A 25,438-nucleotide genomic window follows, 5' to 3' on the forward strand; every position below is an offset into this window, starting at 1 on the left:
AATGGGTGGTGAAACAGGAATGGTAATGTTAAGAAAGAGACCCATTTTGCAATGAGAACACGTTACTGGTTTGTTAATGTGGTCCACAGTAAAAGTCTAACTGTGAAGTAGGGGTGTTGAATCAGGGCCCTCCAGCACTTGTTCCAGACTGAACTACTGTTTCATATCAAAACTCCTTTGGTTGCAGATACAGTGGGCTGAGATACAAACTAAAAATGCTACAGAGACCGTATTTGTAGCTAGATAGACAAGAGGTTAGGGCTGCTCGATTATGGCAAAAATGATAATCACGATTATTTTCACTGAAATTGAGATCTCGATTATTTGACAATATTTATTTAACAATAACAATGTATTGAATAATGACTTTAAAGATTGTCAAAAAATAATATAAAATAGTGCGAAAATACTGATAACAGTGCAAATGTTTGCAATATAAGAAATAAATGAAAAATGTAAACATCTATGTTTAGTGAACTTTGCAGTGTTGCTCTGTGGTGCAGCTACTACACCATAGCAAAGTTTACACACTGTGTCTACTTGATCCACGTCTGACTCCGCGAACCCATAATGTTTCCACACCACTGAAGTTTTTTTTTTTACCTCTCTTTTCAACCAACAGCAGTCACTCTCCTCTCCAAATAACTTCTGCTTAGCTTTCCAAGCTTCCCTCGGATCCTGTTAATTGTTGTGACAGGTGTTCGAAATGCAGAGAGGTGCGCTCGATTTGCCACACGGAGCAGCGCGAGAGTAAAGCACGAGGGCGGGGCTAATAATCGGCTCAGTCATATTTAATGATCGTTGAAAGCCCAGATCGTAAACGAGATTAAAATTCGATTAATTGAGCAGCCCTACTAGAGGTTCTTGTCATTGTTACATTCGATGCTAATTAACTTCATCTTTTGATGTTTGTGTTTTTTGAGATTTTTGAGAGGCAAATAAAAAAAGGGTAAATTCCTCAAATCTCAATGGGGTAAAAAAACAAAAGGCCAATAAAAACTTGCCTTATTGAGATGGTTGTTGAGAGGTTCGCAAGGTGTTCCTGATGCTCTTGCTTGTGTAACTGTCTGGTGTATCACGCTGTGCCAGACTGAGTGACCCTGCATCAGGATGAGTGCAGGTTCGCCTTTGCTTTGACCACACTCGTCCACATGTTGTGTTTTGAACTCTTATCCCTCTGTTATCAGAGTATATACACACAAAATGTTGTATGTCAAAGTCAAAGACACACATTATATTTTTCATGCATCCGTTTGTGTAACGGGTGAATCTGATAAGCATGGAGATAAGGAGGAGTTTCACCTGCTTCTCATGTGGCTGGGATTTATCAAGTGAGTGAGTCTGACTGTCACCGCATGGTGATGTAAGGGAATGTTTTTAGGAGCGGTGAAAGGAATTTGACATACTTCCCACAGTGCTTTGGCCCAGACGAGATGGTTTGTTGAATCTGATTGGCGTGCAGCGCAGGCATTGTTTTCTCTAGGACGCAACGCTGGTCCAGGCTTTGTGTGTCCAACAGATCATCAAAAAACAGCCCTTCATTAAGCGTCTCTCTGTGAGCTCGAGTAAAAGTTGTGCACAGGCAAAGGGCTCCCAGTGTTGACTGTCAAGGAATTAAGATCAAATCCCTTAATTGATAATGGTTGAACTTGCAGATGCACATATGTGAGTAATTATTGTTTTCTTCTTAAAATATTGTTGTGCATGATTATTTGATTTCTAAATACTTTGTTTTTCTGAAATGCATCTAGTCAGTGTTTCTGAGTGAATTTCTTTTTCTTTCTGCAAATATTCTGAGGCTTGTTAGTTATAGATAAAGGGATTGTTGTTCAGTCTGCCTGTGCAGCCACTTCTCTCCTGTTTCTTCACTTTTTCTGCATCTGCCTTCCTTGCTGTTATTTTGCCTGTACCCATACTATAAAATGTGTAAGTGAGGGGGTTGAACAGAGGGTTCTGTCAAATGGTGTTTGTCAGTGTGACGCCTTTTTTAGCACCATTCTGCGGCAAGGAGCAGCAGAGATTTAGGCCACTCCACTCTCTCTCCCTCTCTGTCCCTTGCTCTTGCTCAGTTTGTCTCTTTTCTTTTCCTCCTCCTTCTCACACTCTTCATTCATCCATTCATTAAATGCACTCCGCGTTTCTCTTTCTCCAATTACAGTTATGTTATTTATCCTCGGGGAGATTTAATTGCACTGAAGGAGTACATTTGTGATACTGAATTGTCGTGACAACTGCTGGGCAAATTTGTGGGACCAGAAAAGGCCAAACTGTGGTGGAAACTATTGCAAATAAGTGCCGCATGCTGCACTTACTTTATGCATCAGTCATTTGTGTGTGTATGGATGTGCATGCCTCATTGTTGTATGCGCATTAATGACTGCAGTGTGCATTTTATTTTATTGTTTTGTGGGGGGTTTGTACTATGAGTGCTAAACTGAAAGGGCAGGAATCAGCAGAGCTGTGTAGTCTGAGCTGCCGGTGCAGCCTGCACCTTCATGTTCTTGTACAAAAGCTTCTGAATACAGCTCAAGTACTGAGCCAGCAGTCAGTCATGTGATCAGATTGGAATTCAACCATTGTTTTTAAGCAGCAGAGGCCTTTCTACCCTCTTGGACATGACTTGCTAGACTTGCACACACACACAGTTTTCCCTTATTTATTTTACCAGGTTAAACAGGAACCGGGACTGAAACGTATCCCAACTAAAGAGTTTACACTGGGAGATTCAGTCGGTTCTCTCTTCGTGCCTGCCTGTGTAGTCTATAAAGTGTGAATTTATATTCTTGGAATCTGGTTTGCCACCTACGTACTGCACAGACCATGTGAAAAAGGAAGAAAGAAAATGCTTCACTGCAAAGAACACACAACTTTGAATCACTAGCAGATGTGCGGGATCTTTTTGACAGAGCCACACATCCTTGTTTTAATTGCTTATTGTCTATTCATTAAATACTTTTGTCCACGTGCCCTTATGACGTAATCTACTGTTCATGCTATTTCCTTCTAGGTTCATTTAGAGTGTGTGTGTGTGTGTGTGTGTGTGTGTGTGTCTCTGTGTCTCTGTCGGTCTGTCTGTCTGTCTGGTAATCTCAGCACAGGATGAAACTACCACCAGTCAAAACATGAAGTCATTCTTAAACACACTAGTATAAAAGAAAAAAAACAAACAATGTTACTGTAATTTAAGAAATTCATTAACATGTCAAAACTGCTGCCTTTAAATTCTCCTGCTTATAGTTTTAATTGTCCATGAGTACTAAATTCACATTTTTATTATAATTATTTATTTATTCATTTTTTTCATTTCAGTCATCGAAGTCGAGATGAGGATCGCATATCCAAACCGGGGTCCATGTCCACACCAGTCAAAAACTCTGATGATGTCCTGTCACAGGCCAGTGACCAAGCCAGCTCCAGAGATGACAAACAGTTACCCCCACTGCCTGGTAAAAAAGCCTGACATCGTCATCATTATCACCACCATCATTATCGTTAGCGTTAGTAGTGTGTTCTCTCGTGTTTGTGTCTTTCACCACCTTATATAGTTCTCTCTGTTGGAACCTTTAACGCAGTGAAGTACAGTTTAAGTCTTAAGGCAGACAGATATTAACTGAAGCTGAAAACAGACTGCTGCCATGGCACATCATATGAAACATGTCAACTGCCGCCCTTAGCGTAAATAGGAGGGGTTGTTCTGCAGAACGTCAACACGAAGGGCACACACAGCATTATATGTCTACTTTGTTCCTCTCGTTCCCATCACAGCAGATAGAACCAGGTTCGGGCGTCTGTCTGAGATTTCTTCCTTCCTGTTAAAAGGGAGGTTTTCCCTCCCTCTGTCATCACCATGTGGTTGCTCATAGGGGGGTCATCAAATTAAATACAAGTACTGTTCAACGTATTAAAGTAACCATGACAGTTTGGGCAAAAAGTAACATGTAATATATAAAACATCAGATGCTTTAATTTTTAAGGGTGGTTTCACTTTATCTCCCACTTGGCCGTCTCATTCATACAGTGTGTTTGTGTTTATGCCAGAACCAAAGCCAGTTTATGCACAGCCTGGTCAGCCTGACGTGGACCTGCCTGTCAGCCCATCTGATGCCCCTGTACCCAGTGCTGCACATGATGACAGCATTCTCAGGTAAATATTCTTGATGTGGTGTCTTCCAAATTGAGTGCAGTGTATATACTCTGTAGATAAAATATTACGAGTGTGTGAGAGTCCTTTTAAAAAAAAAAAAATTTATTAAAAAAACAAAACACGAATAAAGCTTCGTGCCACTTGTTCAAATTGTAGTTCTGATTCAGGCAGAAACTCTGCTTTGGCTCTGTTGTTATAACCTGTCATATTTGCTTAAATAACTGGCCGTGTTTTTTTGTGTGTCTCTTAGAATGATTGCTAATCTTTTTACTTAACTCTGTGTGTCCACCTGTGTTTTCCCGCAGACCAAGTATGAAGCTGGTCAAGTTCAAGAAGGGAGAGAGTGTCGGTCTGAGGTTAGCAGGCGGAAACGATGTGGGAATTTTTGTGGCAGGAGTTTTGGAAGACAGCCCCGCAGCCAAGGAGGGGCTGGAAGAGGGAGACCAGATTCTCAGGGTAAGATGTGTTGATAAATTAGGAGAACCCTATTTTTTTTGCTTAAGAAACCTGACATTTTGTCTATGCACTGTACCAGATTTCGGATGCGAGAACGTGTTGCTGCAGTTGACTGGTTCAAAAGAAAAAAAAGATAAAGATTAGACAGATCTCTTCATTTCATGCCATGTAACTGTCCTGTACGGTCTTGGTATTACGTAGCTTGTAAGATGATTATAAAATATTCTTTTCATTTATGTTTTTGTCCTAACTGTCGCTATTTTTGTCACGTCACATGTTCGAGAGTGAAAAGAACGTCTGGTGTTGTTAAAATAGGCGAGCCATAGCGGCTAACACTAACTTAGATAATATGTAGCAAAACTATGTAATCCGTGGCCACAATAGATTTGCTTTTGCACAGAGACCTTGGGAATACAGTACAATGTACCCATCAGTCAGTGAGTCATTCTTAGGCCCTGCTTCATATCAAAACTCCCCTTGTTTCCAATGTGAAGACACAATAGGGGTCGTTCTCGCATTCTGACCTCGGAACAGTCAACTGCCTGTTTCACTGAACACTAGAGTAACATTGTGGATGAGATGATGGAAACCCTCTTGATGTCAGAGTTGGATTTATTCTGACATGTTTATGCAGCAGCAAGACACCTGCTGTGAAGCCACACAGTTTAACTTGTCAATTTAGCACAAGCTGGGGGGAATTGAGACTAACATTTAGAAACTGTTTACCTATTAAACCATTTTGGTATCTTCTTCTCTTAATGAACAAACAGTGTCTTCTATTCCTCCCACTCTACACTGTAGACCTCTTTTGTGCCTGTGTTCTCCCTGCTGTACAAACAGATCTTAGAGACTTCCAGGACATTGTTTCCAATCTTTGGTGGTTTCCCCTCGGTCATGGTGTGCTAGCTGGAGATAAAGACGTCAAGCCCTTCTGTTTCTGAGAAGAATAAAGGTGTCTTTCTGTGGTTCAGTGACTCAGTCCATGTGTTTCTGGTTCCCCTGCTGCCCCTCAAGCAGAGTCAATAAACAGTAGCTATTGTTTTAAGGGCAGCAGCAGGAGAAGAGGGGGTGGCTGCTCGGTTAAAAGGGGAATGCTTTCCTTTCTTCTGTTCCTTTTTATCCCCTAAGAAATCAGATGAGTTGTAGTCAACAAATAAAGTTGCTGAGGCAACTGTGTAACCAAGTAAACTTAAATCCAGTAGCTTTCAGCAGCTCTTATAAGCGTTTAACAGCCATTATTAAAAATAATATTAGCCTTGAGTTGGCTTGTGCTGTTTGTCGTTCATTAAGTTCATTTCTTCTGCCTCTGCAGGTGAACAATGTGGACTTTGCTAACATCATCCGGGAAGAGGCTGTGCTTTTTCTGCTCGATCTTCCAAAAGGAGATGACGTTACTATTCTGGCTCAGAAGAAAAAGGATGGTAAGGGATGATGGCGTCGAGTAGCGTTTTGTATTGTAAACATGAAAGATTGTACGTCAAAACTAATCCTCTGTGTTATTATCTGCTTTGGCTTCAGTGTATCGAAGGATAGTGGAATCTGATGTGGGCGACTCCTTCTACATTCGAACGCATTTTGAATATGAAAAAGAGTCACCATATGGGCTGAGCTTTAACAAGGGAGAGGTTTTCCGTGTGGTAGACACACTCTATAACGGCAAATTAGGCTCCTGGCTCGCTATCCGTATCGGCAAGAACCACCAGGAAGTGGAAAGAGGCATAATCCCCAACAAGAATAGGTAAAAGATGTTTCATGGCACACATACAGTTGGTTCTGGCATTTGATGAGTGGGCTAACAATGCAGGTAGAGGAATTAAAGCAATATAAATCTGAAGAATTAATTTTATGATCTACTGTATTTCACACATTTATCACAATTTATGATTAAATTATCATATCAGCCCCACCAATGATGACCTGGGCCTGCTGACTTGCTCAGCTTAACTCAGATGGTTGGTTAGCTGTACAAACAGGGCTTTTAATGACGCAGACACCGGTCAGCTTAACTTCTAATGTGATGGCAAATCCATAAAGACCATCATAACTGGATAACCAGTTAGCATTCAGTGCTCTACATTATTGTTGCAGTTACAGTAGGAGTATGTTACCGTGACTTGTCTCTCTGGTCAGTGTAAAGTTTTACACTTTTACACCTTTTCTTCCCTTTCCAGAGCCGAGCAGCTATCCAGTGTGCAGTACACCCTTCCTAAAACGCCTGGGGGCGACAGAGCTGACTTCTGGAGGTTCAGAGGGCTGCGGAGTTCCAAGAGGAATTTGCGGAAAAGCAGGGAGGACCTGTCAGCCCAGCCTGTTCAGACCAAGTTCCCTGCCTACGAGAGGGTGGTGCTGAGGGAAGGTAAGAGTACAGAAGCCAAAGGCAGTTATAGCAATAAAATGGGAGGCTTTCATCCTTATTATGCTTTCTTCTTTACTGTAGGACTAAGAAATTTTTAGGTTTGTGAGGTAGCGCTAACTAGGATTTGCTTTGTAAACACTGAAAAATACATGTACACAAAACAAAGGTAGGCTTTTTGTATAAGCAAAGCTTGGATAGTTTGGCGTGTACCAGTTATGTCAGTGCACTAACGGTGTAGCTTCACTTTTCTCCTCTGGCCATGTAAGGTCTTGAATCTGTGTGGTTTTACACCAAATGTATTGAACACGTCTACAAGAACTGACTGTGATGTGATATGTGTAACACACACGTGATGTTGTTGTGATACAGCTGGGTTCCTGAGACCTGTGGTTATCTTTGGGCCGATCGCAGACGTGGCCCGAGAGAAACTGGCCAGGGAGGCGCCCGAAGTGTTTGAGCTAGCCAGTAAGTAACAAAGTACCCTCATGTCTAATATCTCATGTTTCTCTGTCCGTTTTATCGAGACCGTAATCACCCATCACACACGCCAAAGCTGAAAGATGCTTAAATCTCAGCATGCAGTTCTCACAGGAATGATTAGTAGCGAGTAGATGTTAAAGTCACTGTTGTGTTCTTATTATGTATGCGACATCTTTAAAAATCCACACTGATTATTTAGATAAATAAGGTCCTTATTAAGGATATATAAAAATGTTGTTTTAATTTAATTAATTTTACATAATTATCAGAAGTTGGGGATTAAAATAGTCGTTATTCACAGGGCGCAGTTTGGATTTCTTTACAAAACATTTGCCTAGTGAATTTGTTTTTTACTAGATGACCTCCTCCTCCTATTACTACCTACTTCCTGTTCTTTTAATAGGCCTGTTAGTCAGGTTTGTCAAGCTGTGTTTATTTCCCCTGTCACTCTTTCAGTCTTCCATTTCCTCTGTTTATCTTTCACTCTTTGATACTCCAAGCAGAGCTAAACACTCGTCATCCACCTCCTCTCACTTGTAGAAATTTCGAGCATCTTTTAATGTGCGGTTTTCATTTTAATACTCGGTGTTGAAATTCAATTACCTGAAGTGCAGAGCCGCACATGCACCAATGTACCCAAACACATGTTCAGCAGACACATCCACACAACTGTTTCCAGTCGTTGATGTTCATTTGCACAACTCAGTGATGTTTGTGTAACTGTATTTTCTTTTCAGAAACACATCAGCAACAAGGAGGGGAAAGTATGTGACTTGGTGCATCAAGTTTTGTTTCTTTTATTTAATTGAGTGAATGGCAGATAATCTATAAACTAGTGTTTGGTGGCTAGTTCCCTATTCTGTAGATGTTTAAAGAGCTATTGCCTGGTTTATGCATATTAGGGAATAGCACTTTATTTAATTTTCTTTTGTCATCACATTCGGGAGTAACTCTATTATTACATTTCGGCCAGTGACGCACAATCTTGCAAAACTTGACACATGAGACTCGAGACAAAAGAAATATTATGTTGTACTGACTCGCAGCTTTGTAGTGCATGTCTCTGTTTAATTCAAACGTGGAGAATAAACTTTTTGCTGTTATAGAGTCTGCACAATTGACGTCTCTGATCCTGTGTGTCATCGTGATAGCTTCTCTTGTCCTAAGTTGCAGAAGAGATTAGCATGTGCAAGTGAATGACAAAAAGCGTGCTTCCTGCACACAACAACATTTTTTTGTTCGAATTAAATCGAGTGCTATTCTCCGTCTAAATGCAGGTTTCATGTTGAATGACAACAGCAAGGCTGCATGACGAGCCGTGCAGTTTAACATGCAGTGGAGACTGAGCTGGTATTTGAAAAACACATTGACAACCTCATGTGCAAATACTGATAATAATCATAGTAACGATAACCATAACAGTATTGATGATCGTAAAAGGTATGACTGAAGATCAGGATTTACTTGACTAAGCATATTTGTACTTTCATCACCCACTTTTTGCCCATTAATTACACCACAGTGACTGTTTAAAGGGAGGCTCATAAACACAAAATCAAAGTGGACCTACTATGCTTGTTTCCAGCTACATATTTCTTTTTCTTGGACTCCAACAAAGTAGCTCTGCATGATTCACAGTTCCTTCTTTATTACACGGCGTGTCTTGGTGGAGCCCCTCAGTTCATCATCAGCCAGAGCTGTGTGCCTGAAATGGCCATGTCAGTGAGAGGATATCCTCTCTCACTGACATACAGAAACAAGAGTATTAAAAAAAAAAAGAACTGGAGTATTTAGAGCAGTCTAAAGTCTGAGCTTTTTTTTTTTTTCAGGTACAAACACTCTTGTTGAATATGGGCGAAAAGCTTTTAAATGGAAGTGCCAATTAGGAAAACTGCTCAAGTTTTAAGGTTTATTTTTAGGCCGTTTTGCTTTATTATTGGATTCAAGTAAGTGGACGATCGAAAGCAGGAAAATGTAAAATACTGTCATAATTTACTGGTGGTGCAAAGAAGGTTTTCAATACATTTGTGGTTCTTTTGACAGCTAGTGTCAGTGTCTTGTTTCTCTGCATGCGCCCATTGCAGATTTAATAACAGATTTATTTAGTGACTGAAAATGAATAGATGTCTCACTTACTGGCCTTTTTAGAATGGCAGAAAAAGAACTATTGATTTTAGCATTTACTTTTAACATCGCTGCATATGCTTGAACCTGTGCATGAATGGCTATGTTTATTTGCCCTTTAATAAAACCCTTTTGATAGTTACAGCCAATGATTGCAGAGCTTAGATGCTACTAGATGGGGCTCTATGATGTATTTGAGGCCTTGCTATCTATTAAGCCTCCTGTGGTGAGCTGACTGCCCTCTTCTGAGCCTTTCTATGCATTTCTAGGCAGGAAGCAATTGCTTGTCTTTGTTTAAATTATAAACCTCTCTTCACATCCTTGCTTAAATCCTCTAGGCTTACAATGGCACCTCAGTCTCATTAATCCCAAATGACCCTCCTGCTATTGTATGTGCTTATTTAATGTCAGTGTTCCTCACGTAACACATTTCCTGCACCATGTTTTAAACTGCTACATGCACTTGCACACACACATTTTAACGCTGGATTTCATTCCCCGAACCTCCCCAAAAATCCGTAATGACCGTTGCATGAGTTGGCTGCTGTCCTCATTTTGTGTTTTATTACGTAGCTGTTTGTATAAACGTACACTTGTCCTCTCCTGTACGAAGATCGTCATTCCCTATTTAACTGCTCTATTTATGGGAGTCGACAACTGCACGCTACAAAGATGTCTAATTGGGGCACAGCCTGTGTTTCTTGGTGTCGTTCTCTTTTGTTGATGTGATGCAGTGACTCTGTCCGTTTGTCTTCCAAAGAGAGTGAACCCAGGGATGCAGGAACAGACCAGAAGAGCTCTGGCATCATCCGCCTGCACACAATTAAGCAGATCATTGATCGAGTGAGTTGAAATGAAATATACACTTGTACTGATTTGAAATTATGGAGGATTGTGGATAGAAAATGTCTTTGTTGCCCATTTGTTTTGGTGATTTTTAAAAACATTGAAAGGAAAGCCAATAACATGCTCAGCTCACTGCTGCCATCTGGTGTTCACTCAAGGAAATTATACATTACCCAAAGTAATGTGCTAAACTCAAGATTGCCTGTTTGTGAATAGTGGAAAAGATGGTTCACAAAATTCTACTTTATGGAGACTCGGTCCTTAAATGGCAAATAATCACATTTATAAAGCGTGTTTTTTGTTTTTATTTTTTGTCTGTACCTGAAGGACAAGCATGCGGTGCTGGATATAACCCCGAATGCAGTGGACCGACTGAACTACGCTCAGTGGTATCCAATTGTGGTGTTTCTCAACCCGGACACAAAGCAGGGCATCAAGAACATGAGGACACGGCTCTGCCCCGAGTCTAGGAAGAGCGCAAGAAAGCTTTATGATCGAGCCCTCAAGTTAAGAAAGAACAACCACCACCTCTTCACCAGTGAGTCCAGTGGAAGGAATAAAAGGGTTCATCCACGGGGCGGGAGGGGTGGAGGGTTTAAGTGGGAGATTTCACAGGGAGCAAAGACGAATTTCACACAGTTGACAAGTGAGAGCTGCAGTGCCGGCTGCTGTCGCAACAGCGCACTTGTTGTGCCTGACCCTGTTCTGTTAAAGTCCTCACAAGTGTGCCCCCAGGCCTCTTTCTCAGCGTGCAGTCTCCCTGTCAAAGGATGTGCTCTAACCATGTTTGAGGAGCATCTGTTGAAGATAAACCGAGCGGGCCGAGAGAGCGTTGCCATCAGCTTCCATTCAGGCTTAAGCACACATTCTTCTCATAAATCATCTTTCTTAACATTATTGTGCAACTGTGCCTCTTTTTAAAATCAGGATGTTTATCTGGTTATTGATCTGTAACAGCATACATACTGGGTCACCAGTGGAGAAAATGACTGTCGTTTAGTTTCTAGTCCAGAGTCATATTGCTCCAGCGTGCAAAACTTAATTTCTAGGAATAAGTGATACAAATGTTTTTTTGTTTTTTGTTTTTTAATAATTGTGTGAGTGGATAGAGTTTCATTTTTGCCCCTCCCTCTTTCTGCCTTCAGCAACCATTAACTTGAACAACATGAACGATGGTTGGTTTGGAGCACTGAAAGAAATAATCCAGCAGCAGCAGAACCAGCTGGTGTGGGTTTCAGAGGGCAAGGTAAGACATGCGCACACGTACACGATATTGATGAGATTTCTCTTATCTCAGTCCCCTTCTCATTGTATTCTTTATTTCACAGGCTGATGGAATTGGCGACGATGACCTGGACATCCATGACGACCGCCTTTCCTACCTGTCGGCGCCAGGCAGTGAGTATTCCATGTACAGCACCGACAGCCGCCACACCTCCGATTATGAGGACACAGACACAGAGGGAGGAGCCTACACCGACCAGGAGCTGGATGAAACGCTGAACGATGACGTGGGTCCACCCACGGAGCCTGCCATCACGCGGTCCTCCGAGCCTGTCCGTGAGGACCCGCCTGTCATCCAAGAGCCCCCTGGCTATGTCAGCTACCCGCACACAGTGCAGCCAGACCCCCTGAACCGCATCGACCCGGCCGGTTTCAAGGCACCAGCGCCGCAGCAGGTAGCGTTTCTGAGACCTGTACGTCTCCCCTGTTGTCTGGAGGACGCGGTGTGCGTTAGAAGGGTTTTCTGGAGGCGCTATTGAAGTCACTTTTTTGTATTTGCAGTTAATCTATTAACTGTTATAAAACAATATCAACGGGAAAGTGAAAACTTTTGTGGTCAGGTATTTATCATAATACATATATATATATATATATATATATATATATATATATATATATATATATATATATATATATATATATATATATATATATATATATATATATATATATATATATATATATATATATATATATATATATATATGCGCAACTATAAAGAAATATATATCTTTATTTATTATAGTATTTATTTACCTATTTGCCTCTATGTGTGTGTTTGACTGATATTTGTGGGCGTGTGTTTTTTTTTGTTTGTTTTTTTTTTTTTTAATTTTGAAGAGGAGAAGACTTCATATCTTTACTATTACTCTTGCACTCTGTATTACCACAAGCTGTCTTATTAGTGTGACTATTACTAATGTCACTGAGTGAGGGGAAAAAAAGAGCCAAAAAATCCCACTTCTGTCTGTCTAAGTGTCTGTATCAGTATTCACCTATGTGCACTTCCTGCCTTTGTTCTACCTATGATTGGGACTGTGACAATATGACACCAGAAAGTATTATGTGCATGTTGGAAATGCCAGTGTTAATCCAGTGTACCTGTGAAATGTATTTATCACTACTCTATTGGTAGTTGTGATATTACAGTCTAAGCATTTGTCGTCTCATGATGTGTTAATGAACATGAAAAGGGAGAAAACGACTTACTGTATTGTAACCATAGAATTAAACTCGAGTTAGTATCACCTAACCTTGAAAACTTGTCCTGCTGCTAATTCCTAACCCTCACTTGCTATTGGTTGATCTGTAGCTACTGTTAAATACGGCGGCGAGTGATAGGCTGTTTGTATCAATGTAAACTGTAGGGGTAAACAAAGAGCAGACCACTGTAGGGGGGGGGGCTGAGAAGGTAGAAACACTTGTACTTCACCACAGTGTGTCAGCGCATGTTATTAAACATTTTTGAACCACTTCACAGAAAGCAGAGGCCGCTGCTGTCCCTAGCATCTCCCAGCAGCCTGAGCCCAAGGCTGAGACAATGCCCCCTGCTGTCGACGTTACTGTAAAAACTGTAGGGGCTCTGAGCTCTGAGTCTCCTGCACCTCCCTACAGCCAGTCAAGCCCCATCCCAGAGGCTGGCTCACTTAGAAGGCCCACACCTGAGGTAGCACCTCAGAGCATCTCGCCAGAACCTCTACAGTCTGGACTGGGCAGTTCAGAACCAAAGGTATCCATCTGATCGTCACTGGATGCTCCGTGACCCGGCCCGGCTCGGCTCGGCTCAGCTCGGTCTGACCTGGCTGAACTTCTGTGCTGCTGCTACTGCTGCCTGTCCTCCTATCTTCCTCTTGCTGCCACGCTTCCCTCTCTTTTCTTCTGCCCTGCATGTCTGCTGACCACAGTGCTGCCCAGAAGAGACAGATGTGTGTGTGTGTGTGTGTGTGTGTGTGTGGTGTGGGGGTGCAAATGTGTGTGTGCAGATGCTGGTAAACAACAGTGGGCTTGAAGGGTGATGGCTGCGCTGATAGGCCTACGTGTAGAAGAGCAGTGGATATCCTGCAGCTCTGACTTTTGCTTATATTCTTTGCATGGCTACATTGCGTTTGCCTCTGTTAACCAATAGCAGCAGATCTCTTTGGGCTGTGTTTATCAGTGCAGACTGAATGGATTGTTTCTTTGTAAAAGTAGCCATTCATTTTCCTGAAACTTTATTTTCCTCCTGTCCCGCATGTATCTATGAGGACAAAACATTTGGCCATGATAACCTTTAACAGAAACTGTGTTTAGCTGTTGATGGAGAATTAATGGTTACTTCTTAAATGTCAGGGTTTTTAAATGTGCTTCTGTAAAAGGAGTTTGTGCTTCGGTCCTTAAATACTGTTTGTTGTTTTGCGACTGCACCAAGACAGTGGGTGACATTTTTTTCGTTCCCGTTTGTTTACTACAGATCGCCACGTCATGCCTGAAGCAACCAGAAATAATTTTTCTAATTAGTGAAAGGAGTTTTAATTAAGCGTTATACGCGCTTAATTTTGTAATTTTATTTTCATTTTTTTAGTGAAGGTGAGAAAAATGAACCCCATTGTTTTGTTGCGTATTTCAAAAACTTTATTCTTTCTTTATTTAAACTCTGTTAATGTTTCTGTGGTACATTGCGATTTTTTTTTTTTTAATTATTTTTTTAAGCTGGAGTATTTGGCTGTGCTGCAATTTCTGTTAAATCTAATATATTATCTGACTAGTAACTCCTCCCTCTCAGTTTCTCTATTTCAGGTCTTTCCCTTCTCGTTTCGTCTTCTGCAATTCATTTTGCAGATTTGTTTTTTTCTTTAGTCTGCGTGTGTCCAGTTTTCCATTTCACATAATTCACATCTTTGCAGTATATGTTGGAACCTGTGACGTTGTTAACCTCCTTTTTTTGTTGTGTATTTCTTCGGTAGATGTTTCAGAAGGATCCGTACAGCACAGACAACATAGGCAGAGGTGGTCACGGCATGAAGCCTGTGACGTACAACCCTCAGCAGGGTTATCACCCTGACGAGCAGCCGTACAGAGATTACGACCACCCACCCAGTCGGTATGACATCAGCAGCAGTGGTGTCGGCGCTGGCTACCAGGAACCAAAGTACCGTAACTATGAGAGCTATGACAACAGCGTGCCTCACTATGACCAGCAACCGTGGAACCCCTACAACCAGCCGTTCTCTACTGCCAACACCCAGGCCTACGATCCCCGTCCTCCTTACGGCGAGGGCCCCGACTCTCATTACACCCCTCCACTGCGCTACGACGAGCCGCCACCTCAGCAGGGATTTGACGGACGACCTCGCTACGGCAAACCGACAGTTTCAGCACCTGTCCGTTACGATGATCTTCCGCCTCCTCCTCAGCCGTCTGAATTGCACTATGACCCAAATTCTCACCTGAGCACATACCCCTCAGCTGCCCGCTCACCAGAACCCGCTGCCCAGCGGCCGGCCTATAACCAGGGACCAGCATCGCAGCAGAAAGGCTACAAACCTCAGCAGTACGATCCTGCTCCAGTGAACTTCGAATCTAGCCCCACCCTTCATAAAGTCGAGACTCCCTCACCTTCACCTGCTGATGTTCCAAAAGCTGCACCTGCAAGAGATGAGCAGCAGGAGGAAGATCCAGCCATGCGGCCTCAGTCAGTACTGACGAGGGTCAAAATGTTTGAGAACAAACGCTCTGTGTCCGTGGACCGAGCCAGAGATGTCGGGGATTCATTTGGGAATAAGGTAAACTGGCATGATATGAATTTCCAATTCTTCAAGTTACTTTCAACTTTTAGGAAATTAGCAGCTTAGAAGAAGAAAACATTTGTTTTATCCCTCTGATAAATTTCATTGCTTTTCCTGCTTCAGGCTGCAGATTTGCCCTTGAAAGCTGGTGGAGTAATCCCTAAAGCAAATTCTCTGAGCAACCTGGATCAAGAGAAGACCTTTAGGTAAGCCTATAGTTGCTGTTCAAAATGTCTCAGTTTCATTTTGGCTCTGTATTGTAAACTCCTTTTCATCTGCTTTGCTCTAACTTCTGCCATGTGTTTTACCTTCTGGACTGTGTTGTTACACCAGCAGAGGGCCAGAGCCTCAGAAGCCTCAGTCCAAGGGATCCGATGACATCGTGCGCTCCAACCATTATGACCCTGATGAGGATGAGGACTACTACAGGAAACAGTTGTCTTACTTTGACAGACTGCAGGTTGGCTCCAATAAACCCCAACCACAAGCACAGTCCAGCCACAGCTTCCCCAGGTGATTCTCACTTTCCCTATTATTTCCATATTTTTGTCTTTTTCTTTTCTTTTCCTTAATGTTTTTTATATTTCTATCTAACTTATGCTTTTCATTTTGTGATGTAGGATGGACTCAGTGGAGAAACCAAGTCCACTGGAGAAAAATTATGAACCAGTTCCCCAAGTGACACCAGCTGTGCCACCGGCCATACTGCCCAAGCCCTCACCTGATGGTAAAATTGACAGTAGTCAGGATTTTTATCTCATATAAGGTCGCGATCAAAGGGGAAATACACTTGTGTTCTGTACTGTAGAGCTTTTTTTTGGCTGATGTGCGTTGCTCTTCTACAGCCAAGCCTCCTGCTCGAGAGGACACGGTCCAGACCAACTTTCTTCCTCACAAGAGTTTCCCTGAGAAGTCTCCAGTCAATGGCACCAGTGAACAGCCTCCAAAGACGGTCACTAGCACTGGGGGTTTGCCCACATCCACCTACAACCGCTTTGCGCCCAAGCCCTACACCACCTCTGCCAAGCCTTTTTCGCGCAAGTTCGACAGTCCTAAATTCAACCACAACCTCCTGTCCAATGACAAGCCTGAGAGTGCTCCCAAGGTAAACCGATTTTGGCCCGAGGTCTCACAGAGTCAAATATATGATGGTGCAGGGGAGGTTGCAAGCTTTAAAATCAATGTGTGTTTGAATCAAAGTCAAATGGCGCTCTTAATGTAACCTCGGCTGTCAGCCTTCGTGTCACATTAAAATCATGAACAGGGTAATACAGTTTTTTAAAACGTAAAGAAAAGTTTCCAGTGTTTTTTCAAATTTAATGACTAACAGGTTTTTCTGAAATGTTGGTGGCATATGCTAAAATTTCTAAAATGTTTAAATGAATAAAGTGTCCCATTTAAACCTCTTGCATCTGTAACAGAGCTCGAGCCCGGTAAAGCCTCAGGTACCCCCACAGCCCCATAACACAGACCAAGACAGTGGCCTGGACACTTTCACACGCACAACGGACCCCCGATCCAAATACCAGCAGAACAACGTAAACGCCATGCCCAAGGCCATCCCTGTGAGGTAGGAAGCTATGTCTGAGTACATTTAAAGGTAAAGGTTTATTATTAAATATAACAGTGTGACACTAAAGCCGTTTGTCTCCCAGCCCCAGTGCCCTAGAGGATGATGAAGATGAAGACGAAGGTCACACTGTGGTGGCAACAGCTCGTGGTATCTTCAACTCTAACGGTGGCGTTCTGAGCTCCATCGAGACAGGTGTCAGCATCATTATCCCGCAGGGTGCCATCCCCGACGGCGTGGAGCAAGAGATTTACTTCAAGGTCTGTCGAGACAACAGCATTCTGCCGCCACTCGACAAGGAGAAAGGTAAGATGTTAAAAAAAAATGGAGGAAGAAAGAAAACAAAATGTATTTTTGTTTTTGTTTTGGAGGCTTTTTGTTCTTCTGCTGTCCATAAGTGCTGTCCACATGTACCGCCATATATCCATCTTACTGATCAACGCCCTAACAAAAGGAATGATTCTGAGTATCCTCTGAAAGAACAGTCTGTTCTGTCTCTCCTTGATGAGGCTGTTATGAGTCCAGTCCAGTTTTTTTTTTATTGAATTGAATGGTAGGGTAGTTTCTTTATTGCCCTCCCCATTGACGAAAAAAATGAAGAGGTGAAGCTTTCATTCCTGTGGAGTATGTCACTGCTTTTTGAGTTTAAGAAGATCCCATTCCACCATGTAATGAAGCTTTAGATCAGTCCTTGTAACACAGTAATCCACTGTAACCACACAAATCAATAGATACCTTAGTTTTATGAAATTGTCTCAAGGTCTTAACTCCATTATTTATATGATTCTGGACAGAAATGGATGTAAGCTCTGCAGGTTGACTGGATGGTAGAGGCAGACTTTATATTCTTAGATCAGTGTGACCAGTGATTATGTGGAAATATGTGACAGCGTAGAATGGTTCACGTTTTAGTGATGCACATTCAGAGAATCTGAAACTGCAGCTGCTTTTAGCTTTACAGTGAGACTTCACTCAGCAGGCAGCTGTTTTTAGTGAACCATCTCTAAAAACCCATTGCACGCTACCTGCTCAGCCTCAAACTGCTGGCAGACGGTGACTTAGTGGTGAACATGGAGAAGAATTCAGCAGCTAAGCAGACAGATAATTCCCTCAGGAGCTGGTAGAGAATAATCAGAGCCAAATATTGTAATCAGTTTTGTTTTAAAAGGCAGTGATGCTGGTGCTGTTTCAGTAGCAAATGAAGAAGTTGGAGTAAAATATGTTATTAGAACTAGTATAACATAAAAGCCACAATTTTCTGCCGATGCTACGTGTGAAAAAGGAAGACTGCTGAAAATGTCTACAGCTGGTTCTCCTGCTGTCACAAAGATTTTTATCCCTTTGTTGCAGCCATTATCATCCACGTTGTTAGAGTCTCACCAATTTATTGGCAGGTCGATATTATTGGTGACTATTTTGTCGATCTGTCAGTATTGGCATTTAGTTAAAGTAAAGAAGAGACGGGAGAAACCCCCTTCAACCATGTTATGAGTGCTGATTGTGCACAGTTTGTCCACCAGATGGCACTCTGCAGCTTTCCTGTTTGAATCGCCACAAACGCAGCATTCAGCTGATTGGCCAGGATCATTAAAAGATTCTGATCCCTTATTTGATGCTATTGCTTGGGTGTTGCATTGATTGAATGGCTGTTGGGTGGATGAAATACGTAAATGAGCATTTATTAGTTCAGTTTCATCTCAAAACAAAATGATGATTCAATAAATTGTTTTATTATATAGATTGTCATGAAACCCAATCCAAATAATCTCATATGCCTAGAAGCAAAAAGCCAACAAAAGCTTTAGGCTAAAAGGACATTTTATACCTGTGTGGGTTTGTGACAGAATGTTTAACCCCGCTGTGTGTTTGTATTTGCAGGAGAGACTCTGCTCAGCCCTCTGGTGATGTGTGGACCTCACGGCCTAAAGTTCCTGAAGCCTGTGGAGCTACGCTTACCTCACTGTGCGTCAATGACCCCTGATGGTTGGTCTTTTGCTCTAAAATCCTCCGACTCCTCGTCGGGTATGCTGTGCTCTCTCTGTTCTTCTGGGGTCGTTTGGGCTGGCTGTGTGACAAACTGAGGGTTTTGGGGTCACTGTTTTTAATCAGCTTTTACCCCTAGTTTTGATTCTTCTCTTTATCAAACATCCAACTCTCAAAGAGAATCAACCAGATGATGTATGACACGATGTTTGAGAATCAATGTAGGGGGGAAAATCCACCTTATTTCATAATTCTGGTTTCAAGTCTATTCATTTCCTGTATTTTTACTGACTAACCCACAGTCTCTTACACTGTACCACTGGTTTATTCATTTCACATGCTGAAACTTCAGCATTTCCCTCTTGCTTCCTCTCAATCATCTTAACAAGCTCCTCTCATTTTTTCTTTTCCATTTAACATGCATGCACTGGATTCTTGGCTGCACTATAATTGAACTTCATCAGGTGTAATTACTCTGTAATGCATGCTTCTGTGCTCAGATTCATATTTTTCACATAGCCGCCCAATCCCGACCTGAAGAACAAACAGCTTTCACAGATCTTCTGGAAACTGGGATGCTGTCATAAACGATAACTTATGTCATTATCCTGCATAAAAATTAAAAAAACACAGACATGTTGCTATGATGTCAGGCTGTAGCTTTCTAAATTTAGCTCTCATTTTTCAAAGTGTTCCTATTTGAAGGCAGCTTTCAGGTGGTGAGAAATTGAATTTTCATGCTAAGAACTCTTCCAGACTTACTGGAAGAGTTCGGCACTCTTATCAGTTTATAGCTAGTGTCACTCTGCTACATAGCTCCAATAAATTTAGCTACAATTACAAGTTAAACATACGCAGACTGCAGAATTAGAGGGCCTGCAGTGTGACGCAGGACTTAGTTTAGTTCAAATGTGTCGCTGCAGGTCCTTATCTTTTCATATTTGAGTTGTATAAAGCAGGATATACACTACAGTGTCAAAGTACAAGTAAAACCACAAAGGAGATTATTTCTGAATGCTAAATTCTATATTTGTACTGTACTGTAGACAAAACAAACCTCTTCAAACTGGTTTTCATTTAATCTATAACGTAACTGAGCAAACCAAGAAAGACCCAGAGTTCGAACCCGGGTTAAACATCTGTATACAAAGAAAAGTGAGAGCTGAACACATATGAGGGAAGCAGCTAAATTAGCCTTTTCTTCAAACTGTCCTTCCCATATCCCATCTTCAAAAACAGTGGTCATTTTGGCAGTGGTCAGGATTAGCTGTTAATTAGCCTCATTTTAAGGATGAGACATGGAAGGCTGAATGAGATGTCAGCTCACTCTGTTGTCCTGCTGAATTGTGGGCGGATTATCGGGCTGCGTCGTAATCCTCTTATTGTAAAGCAAGGCCACTCTCCGGCCTCCTCCTGTACCCTTCTGTGGTTTTCTTCGCACTTTGCTTTGTGCTTCTCTCCTTTTTTCTTTTTCATTTTTTTCACCCGTTTGCAAGTCTCTGCTTCTTGTTGCGCCCTTTATCTCTGCTGTGTTTAAATACTTACGTTACAGCCAGTGTGATGCAGTTTTGCTCTGTAGAAGAATTTGTTTGTTGTTTCTAATAAAAAGCAGAAGTTTGGCATCGTAGTATATTTGAAGGGTTGATCCCATCAGTGACCAGAGAGTGAGATGAAGCTACGATGCTGTACTTTGATAAGCGACTGTTTTGTTTGTAGTTCTTGCTCATTACAAACAAAACGGGGACCTCCTTTCACACATTTTAGGATACACCCGTAATGTATTTGTTAATATATGTTTATTAAGGATACAGTGAGGGTGAAATGAGTGATTAACAGAAACTTAATTGACTGTTTTGACAGGGATTCTTTTGTCATCTGTAAGTAAAATGTCAGATTTCTGCTCTCAGGTGTCACTTTCGGTTGATATTTTCTATTCTATGCAATTTAAAGCAGTTTTTTTTTAACTGCTTTATCATACATACGCCGCCACAAAATAGTTTCTGACAAATGGATATGAGATTTGTGACTTCCACATTGGAAGAAAGTTGGCAGCTATTCTTGTAAGGTCACATACTGGCATCAAAGGAAGGAGGCGAAAGCCCGGAACTCATAACTCAAATGCAGTTTTTTATTTGAAGTTTTAAAGGTCGGCATTTTGGCTCTCTGCCTTCCGTAGGATAAAATTTAATGTATTGCAATTATCATGAACATCAAGAATTACTTGCAGACAGACTTTATTAGTGTCTAAGCTACAGGCGCTCTGTGAAGCGCGTGTGAAAGAACATGGCGATGACTGAAGGACAGAATTGAAAGCTTGTTTTGTGCTTATGTCGAGCACATAAGCAGTCAGCTCGAGTGCAGAGCCGACAAGTGGCCAATGAGTTCATCGAAATGAACGTTTTTGTGTTCTGTTTGGACTAAAAAGGAAAGATAAATGTTGGTGAGGCGCGTTAACAGCTCTCAGAAAAAAGGCAAACAGGTGTCGACTCTGCACATATAAGCTCTACACCTGCGCCTCAGTCGGTGCTGTTAATCAGAGCACTTTACACACAGCCGCTTGAACTATAGCTCGCACGTCTGTGACAGTGAGCGGCCATGTAAGTGCTGGTCTGACCACTGGGAATTAGTTGCATCGTGCTATACCTTCAGAGCCACAGCCTGCCCACAGTAAACAAACTTTCAATTAAGGCTTTCATCTGAGTTATAAGTGGTGCTTTTAATTTACCTGAGCAGAAGACGTGGTTATCTTCGCTTTAATCTCTTCCCTGGCGCCGAGTCTTTAGATTAAGCCCTCCCCTTCTTCTATACAAAATATGTGTTTTTACTCATTTCTGCTTCTTTTGGATGTAAGAACATCCCTATGGAGATTAATGTGCAGTTTGACACTAGAAAGCTGTTTTCACATCATCCTGGAAAGCTTCACGGTGCTCACCTGACATCTCATTTCTACTGTGTGACATGACAGCTAAACGTGGCACAAAAAGTACGGAAATTTGCGTTTGATCGATTGTTTCTTTGTTGTAACGATGCTTCTTGGCATTGAATTTTATACCGTTGGAAAGCCTGTTTATTTTCTCTTGATTAGTGCCACATTTGAAAGAAAAATGTGGGTTGAGCAGCAGAGTTGAGTGTCTGCGTTGCCAGATCTTCTCTGCCAATGCCAAACAGCTTATTCTGTGACCAACACAACCACAACTTGGTGACCAGCATGAGGAGGAGGAGCCAAGCTGTCATGGCTATTTAAGGTTCTTCCACATGCTGCCGAGGTCCCTGTTTGTTAATTGACAACATGTCTTGTTTCTTCAGAATACAGTAAACGACAACACTGCACCACTCAACTCTGCTGTTCAACCAACAAAAGCATTTTCCTTATAAACGAGTCAACATTTAAGGGGAAATAAAACAGCTTTCCAATGGTGTAAGAGTTTAACGCCAAGAAGCATCGTTACAACAAAGAAATTATCAACCAAACAAATGTTCCTACTTTTTTGGGCTAAGTTTAGTTCAGCCAGCAGCAAGTCCACGTATGCACCAGGGGATGGAGAGAGATGTCCACCAGTTAGTATTTTCATGTCAGACACAGACTGTCTGACACAGATCTAAAGTGGAGCGTTTCTCTTTTAAGAAGAAGCTTTTAAAGTATGGCTGTATCAGTGAAGAGGCTGCACACACACTGTGACATGCACTGTGGTCAGTCCTGTATTGATGGACCTCTGCTGAGCTCGCTCTGCCTCCTTTGATTCCTCTTGGCACAGATACGCATGTTTATAATTGCAATTACACTCAGACCTCACAGTGACCAAGGTTTAATTTGCAGTCAACAAGAGGCTGGGGACATTCAATAAAAACACCAAAGAGGTTTTACTAGTCTCTCGCGCTCCTCCGCCTCGGATACGGGCTTTAAACATTCACATAACGTGGCTCACAAACCATGAATATCATTAACTTGTGCAGGCAGGGCTCTTTTAAAATGAAAGCCCGAGTTCACGACTTTTAAAGAGAGGTTTGGGTGTGAATTTTTACATTAAAAAAAAGCAGCTAATATCAACCCCCCATCTGTCTGTCCTCAGGTGATCCAAAAAGCTGGCAGAACAAGTCTCTCACCGGAGACCCCAACTACCTGGTGGGAGCCAACTGTGTCTCTGTGCTCATTGACCACTTTTAAAGAAGAGACAGCAGGTGTGATGTTACCGAATGTGGAAGAATGGCGGATGAAATGAAGACGATGGGCACGCACGCAAACACACATGTATACCACTACACACACACTGACAGACGCACTCCAAGCAAACAAAACACACGGGATAATAGAGCATGAAGAAGACCCAGACAGTGCTGGACGAAGGAGAGACACCAATGATCGCTACGAGCTGTTCTTTAAACTCAATTTCAAAGTTTTGATGTAAAATGATGCATGACCCACGTCACTGACGATTGACACTTATATATAAAGCAATGTTTAATGTAATTTTTCTTTTTTTTTTTTCTTTTTTTTTTTACAAAAGTACAGATGGATGTATGGCTTTTGAGGCAGCATACATGCTTGAAAAAATCTGTGTCAGTGTATTTATGCTATATATGCCTACAGTATATATATATATATTTACTTCAAATTGGACTCAAATTCGATTGCCAGTCGACATCTTGTTGTTTTTCAGTGCAGGGGACTGAATTATTTGTTTGTTTTTTCCCCCCTTCCACATTGAAGGAATCTTACTGAAGGTTTGATACAGTTGGTTTAAGGAGGTGGCAAGACATGAACCCAAGAAGCAGCAGCACATTTTTAGAGACGTTCTTCCTACACTTCTCACTCTGTTCTTCCTTTTCTTACCTTTTGTAACTTCCTCTCTTACTGAGCACCACCTCTCTCCTTCCAGCCTGAGGGAGATCTATGCATGTTCTTTACTCAGGTCCAGTAGCCTCCTCGGTTCCTTCCTCACATCTACTTAATATCTTTCCTTTCTCTGTGCACTCTTTGCACTCACACAAATAAGCAGTGATGCCTTATCTGCAGATTATTCACTTTTCATTAAGAAAAAAAAAAAACTAAGTTATGATAAATTATGGTATAATGTCATTTGTTTTGCCATTTTTTGTGAACCCTCTGTATAAATAAACTTGGGTTTAGCACACGCAGAAACGGTTGATAAAAGATAACAAAGGTATGCTCTTCTTTTATCTGCTATGCATTGCTTAAAAACAAAAAAACCATCTGAGAAGAAGTGGCTGTAAATAAAGCTAGCATATTGCCTTGTTTCTCTTTTGTTGTAAATGAACTTTTTGTATGTCTTTCTTTTTTGTATAAAACTTAGAGAAAACATGTTTTAAAAAAGCAGAAGGAAGTGAAAGTGGTTATCTTTGTATTATGGGCATACCTTCAAGCCTTTGAATTGTAACCTAACAATAATACATCACACCTTTTCTACCGATATGTTGCCACCGCTATTTTACGGTCTCAAAAAGGTCGTCTTTTTTTAATTTTATTTCTATTTTTATTACTTTGTCCACGTAGGGTTAAGGAAAGTCTTTGTGGCTCAGATGCATTTAAAACATCTTCATTTGGAAGGGTGTGCTCTCAAAGTGTCCCTCTCACTGATTTCTGATACTGGATGCTATATTGTGTGCCCTTAAATGTATTTTTGTACTAATAGACAATATATTACGTATGGCACACCAGTACTGTTTTACTTTTAGATATAACACGGCTTTATTGGATATTAGCTCTTCACTTGTGGCTGACTTTTTTTTTTCTCCTCTGCAACACAATTTTAAGTATACCACTGTATTAATAAATAAAATCATTTTTAAATTAAAGAGTGGATAAGGATTTAGTTCTTTTTTTAACCTACAGGGTTTTGTATTTCCGCCGCTGCTTTCTGAGTGGAAATGGGCTCCCTCCGAAAGGTGCCTGGCCTCTCCCTTAGAGATGGGGGAAGGAGTTCAGCCATCCAGGAGGGGCTCAGAGTAGAGCCGCTGCTCCTCCACATCGAAAGGAGCCAGTTGAGGTGGTTCGGGCATCTGATAAGGACACCTCCTGGGTGAGGGGTTCTGGGCATGTCCCACCGGGAGGAGGCCCCGGGGCAGACCCAGGACATGCTGCAGAGATTATATCTCTAGACTGGCCTGGGAATGCCTTGGTGCTCCCCCAGACAAGCTGGAGGAGGTTGCTTGGGAGAGCTGGGCTTCTCTGCTTAGGTCTGCTGCCCCCAGATAAGCGGAAGAAGATGGATGGATGGGTATTGTATTTATATATAATATGCAGTATAGTGCAAAAGGTTTTAAGAAACCGCCCATTTCTATATTCTTTTCAGATAATTGGTCATAACAATGACCTCGAACACAAAAAGCATACCTGGATATAAAAACACAAGGTCCATAAGACCCACTGCAACAAGTTTTATGGAAAATTGAATCCAAATTGGAAATTTGTG

At 41.7% G+C, this 25,438-nt stretch overlaps 1 protein-coding gene across 14 annotated transcripts in view; it reads left to right on the top strand.

The window, feature by feature from the left end:
* The window catches only part of tjp1a (tight junction protein 1a), a 103,095-nt gene extending 78,274 nt beyond the window's left edge, over window positions 1–24,821 (top strand). For 4 of the 14 annotated variants that reach the window (XM_004543220.6, XM_076883318.1, XM_004543226.6 and 1 more), the window contains 22 exons: window positions 3,310–3,446; window positions 4,039–4,144; window positions 4,450–4,600; window positions 5,913–6,021; window positions 6,119–6,338; window positions 6,772–6,956; window positions 7,326–7,421; window positions 8,174–8,200; window positions 10,321–10,403; window positions 10,734–10,944; window positions 11,552–11,652; window positions 11,735–12,085; window positions 13,171–13,419; window positions 14,633–15,451; window positions 15,578–15,660; window positions 15,788–15,967; window positions 16,075–16,181; window positions 16,300–16,559; window positions 16,876–17,024; window positions 17,110–17,330; window positions 18,903–19,046; window positions 23,078–24,821. In XM_004543220.6, coding sequence (XP_004543277.1) covers window positions 3,310–3,446; window positions 4,039–4,144; window positions 4,450–4,600; window positions 5,913–6,021; window positions 6,119–6,338; window positions 6,772–6,956; window positions 7,326–7,421; window positions 8,174–8,200; window positions 10,321–10,403; window positions 10,734–10,944; window positions 11,552–11,652; window positions 11,735–12,085; window positions 13,171–13,419; window positions 14,633–15,451; window positions 15,578–15,660; window positions 15,788–15,967; window positions 16,075–16,181; window positions 16,300–16,559; window positions 16,876–17,024; window positions 17,110–17,330; window positions 18,903–19,046; window positions 23,078–23,172 — 4,084 coding nt within the window. In that variant the 3' untranslated portion in view covers window positions 23,173–24,821. The remainder of the gene's footprint in view (window positions 1–3,309; window positions 3,447–4,038; window positions 4,145–4,449; window positions 4,601–5,912; window positions 6,022–6,118; window positions 6,339–6,771; window positions 6,957–7,325; window positions 7,422–8,173; window positions 8,201–10,320; window positions 10,404–10,733; window positions 10,945–11,551; window positions 11,653–11,734; window positions 12,086–13,170; window positions 13,420–14,632; window positions 15,452–15,577; window positions 15,661–15,787; window positions 15,968–16,074; window positions 16,182–16,299; window positions 16,560–16,875; window positions 17,025–17,109; window positions 17,331–18,902; window positions 19,047–23,077) is intronic. The other 10 variants (XM_004543221.6, XM_004543223.6, XM_004543224.6 and 7 more) reach the window with 10 other exon arrangements.
* The last annotated feature ends 617 nt before the right edge of the window (window positions 24,822–25,438 follow it).

This window comes from Maylandia zebra, linkage group LG1 (genome assembly GCF_041146795.1).
Source record: "Maylandia zebra isolate NMK-2024a linkage group LG1, Mzebra_GT3a, whole genome shotgun sequence".
Taxonomy (NCBI): Eukaryota; Metazoa; Chordata; class Actinopteri; order Cichliformes; family Cichlidae; genus Maylandia; species Maylandia zebra.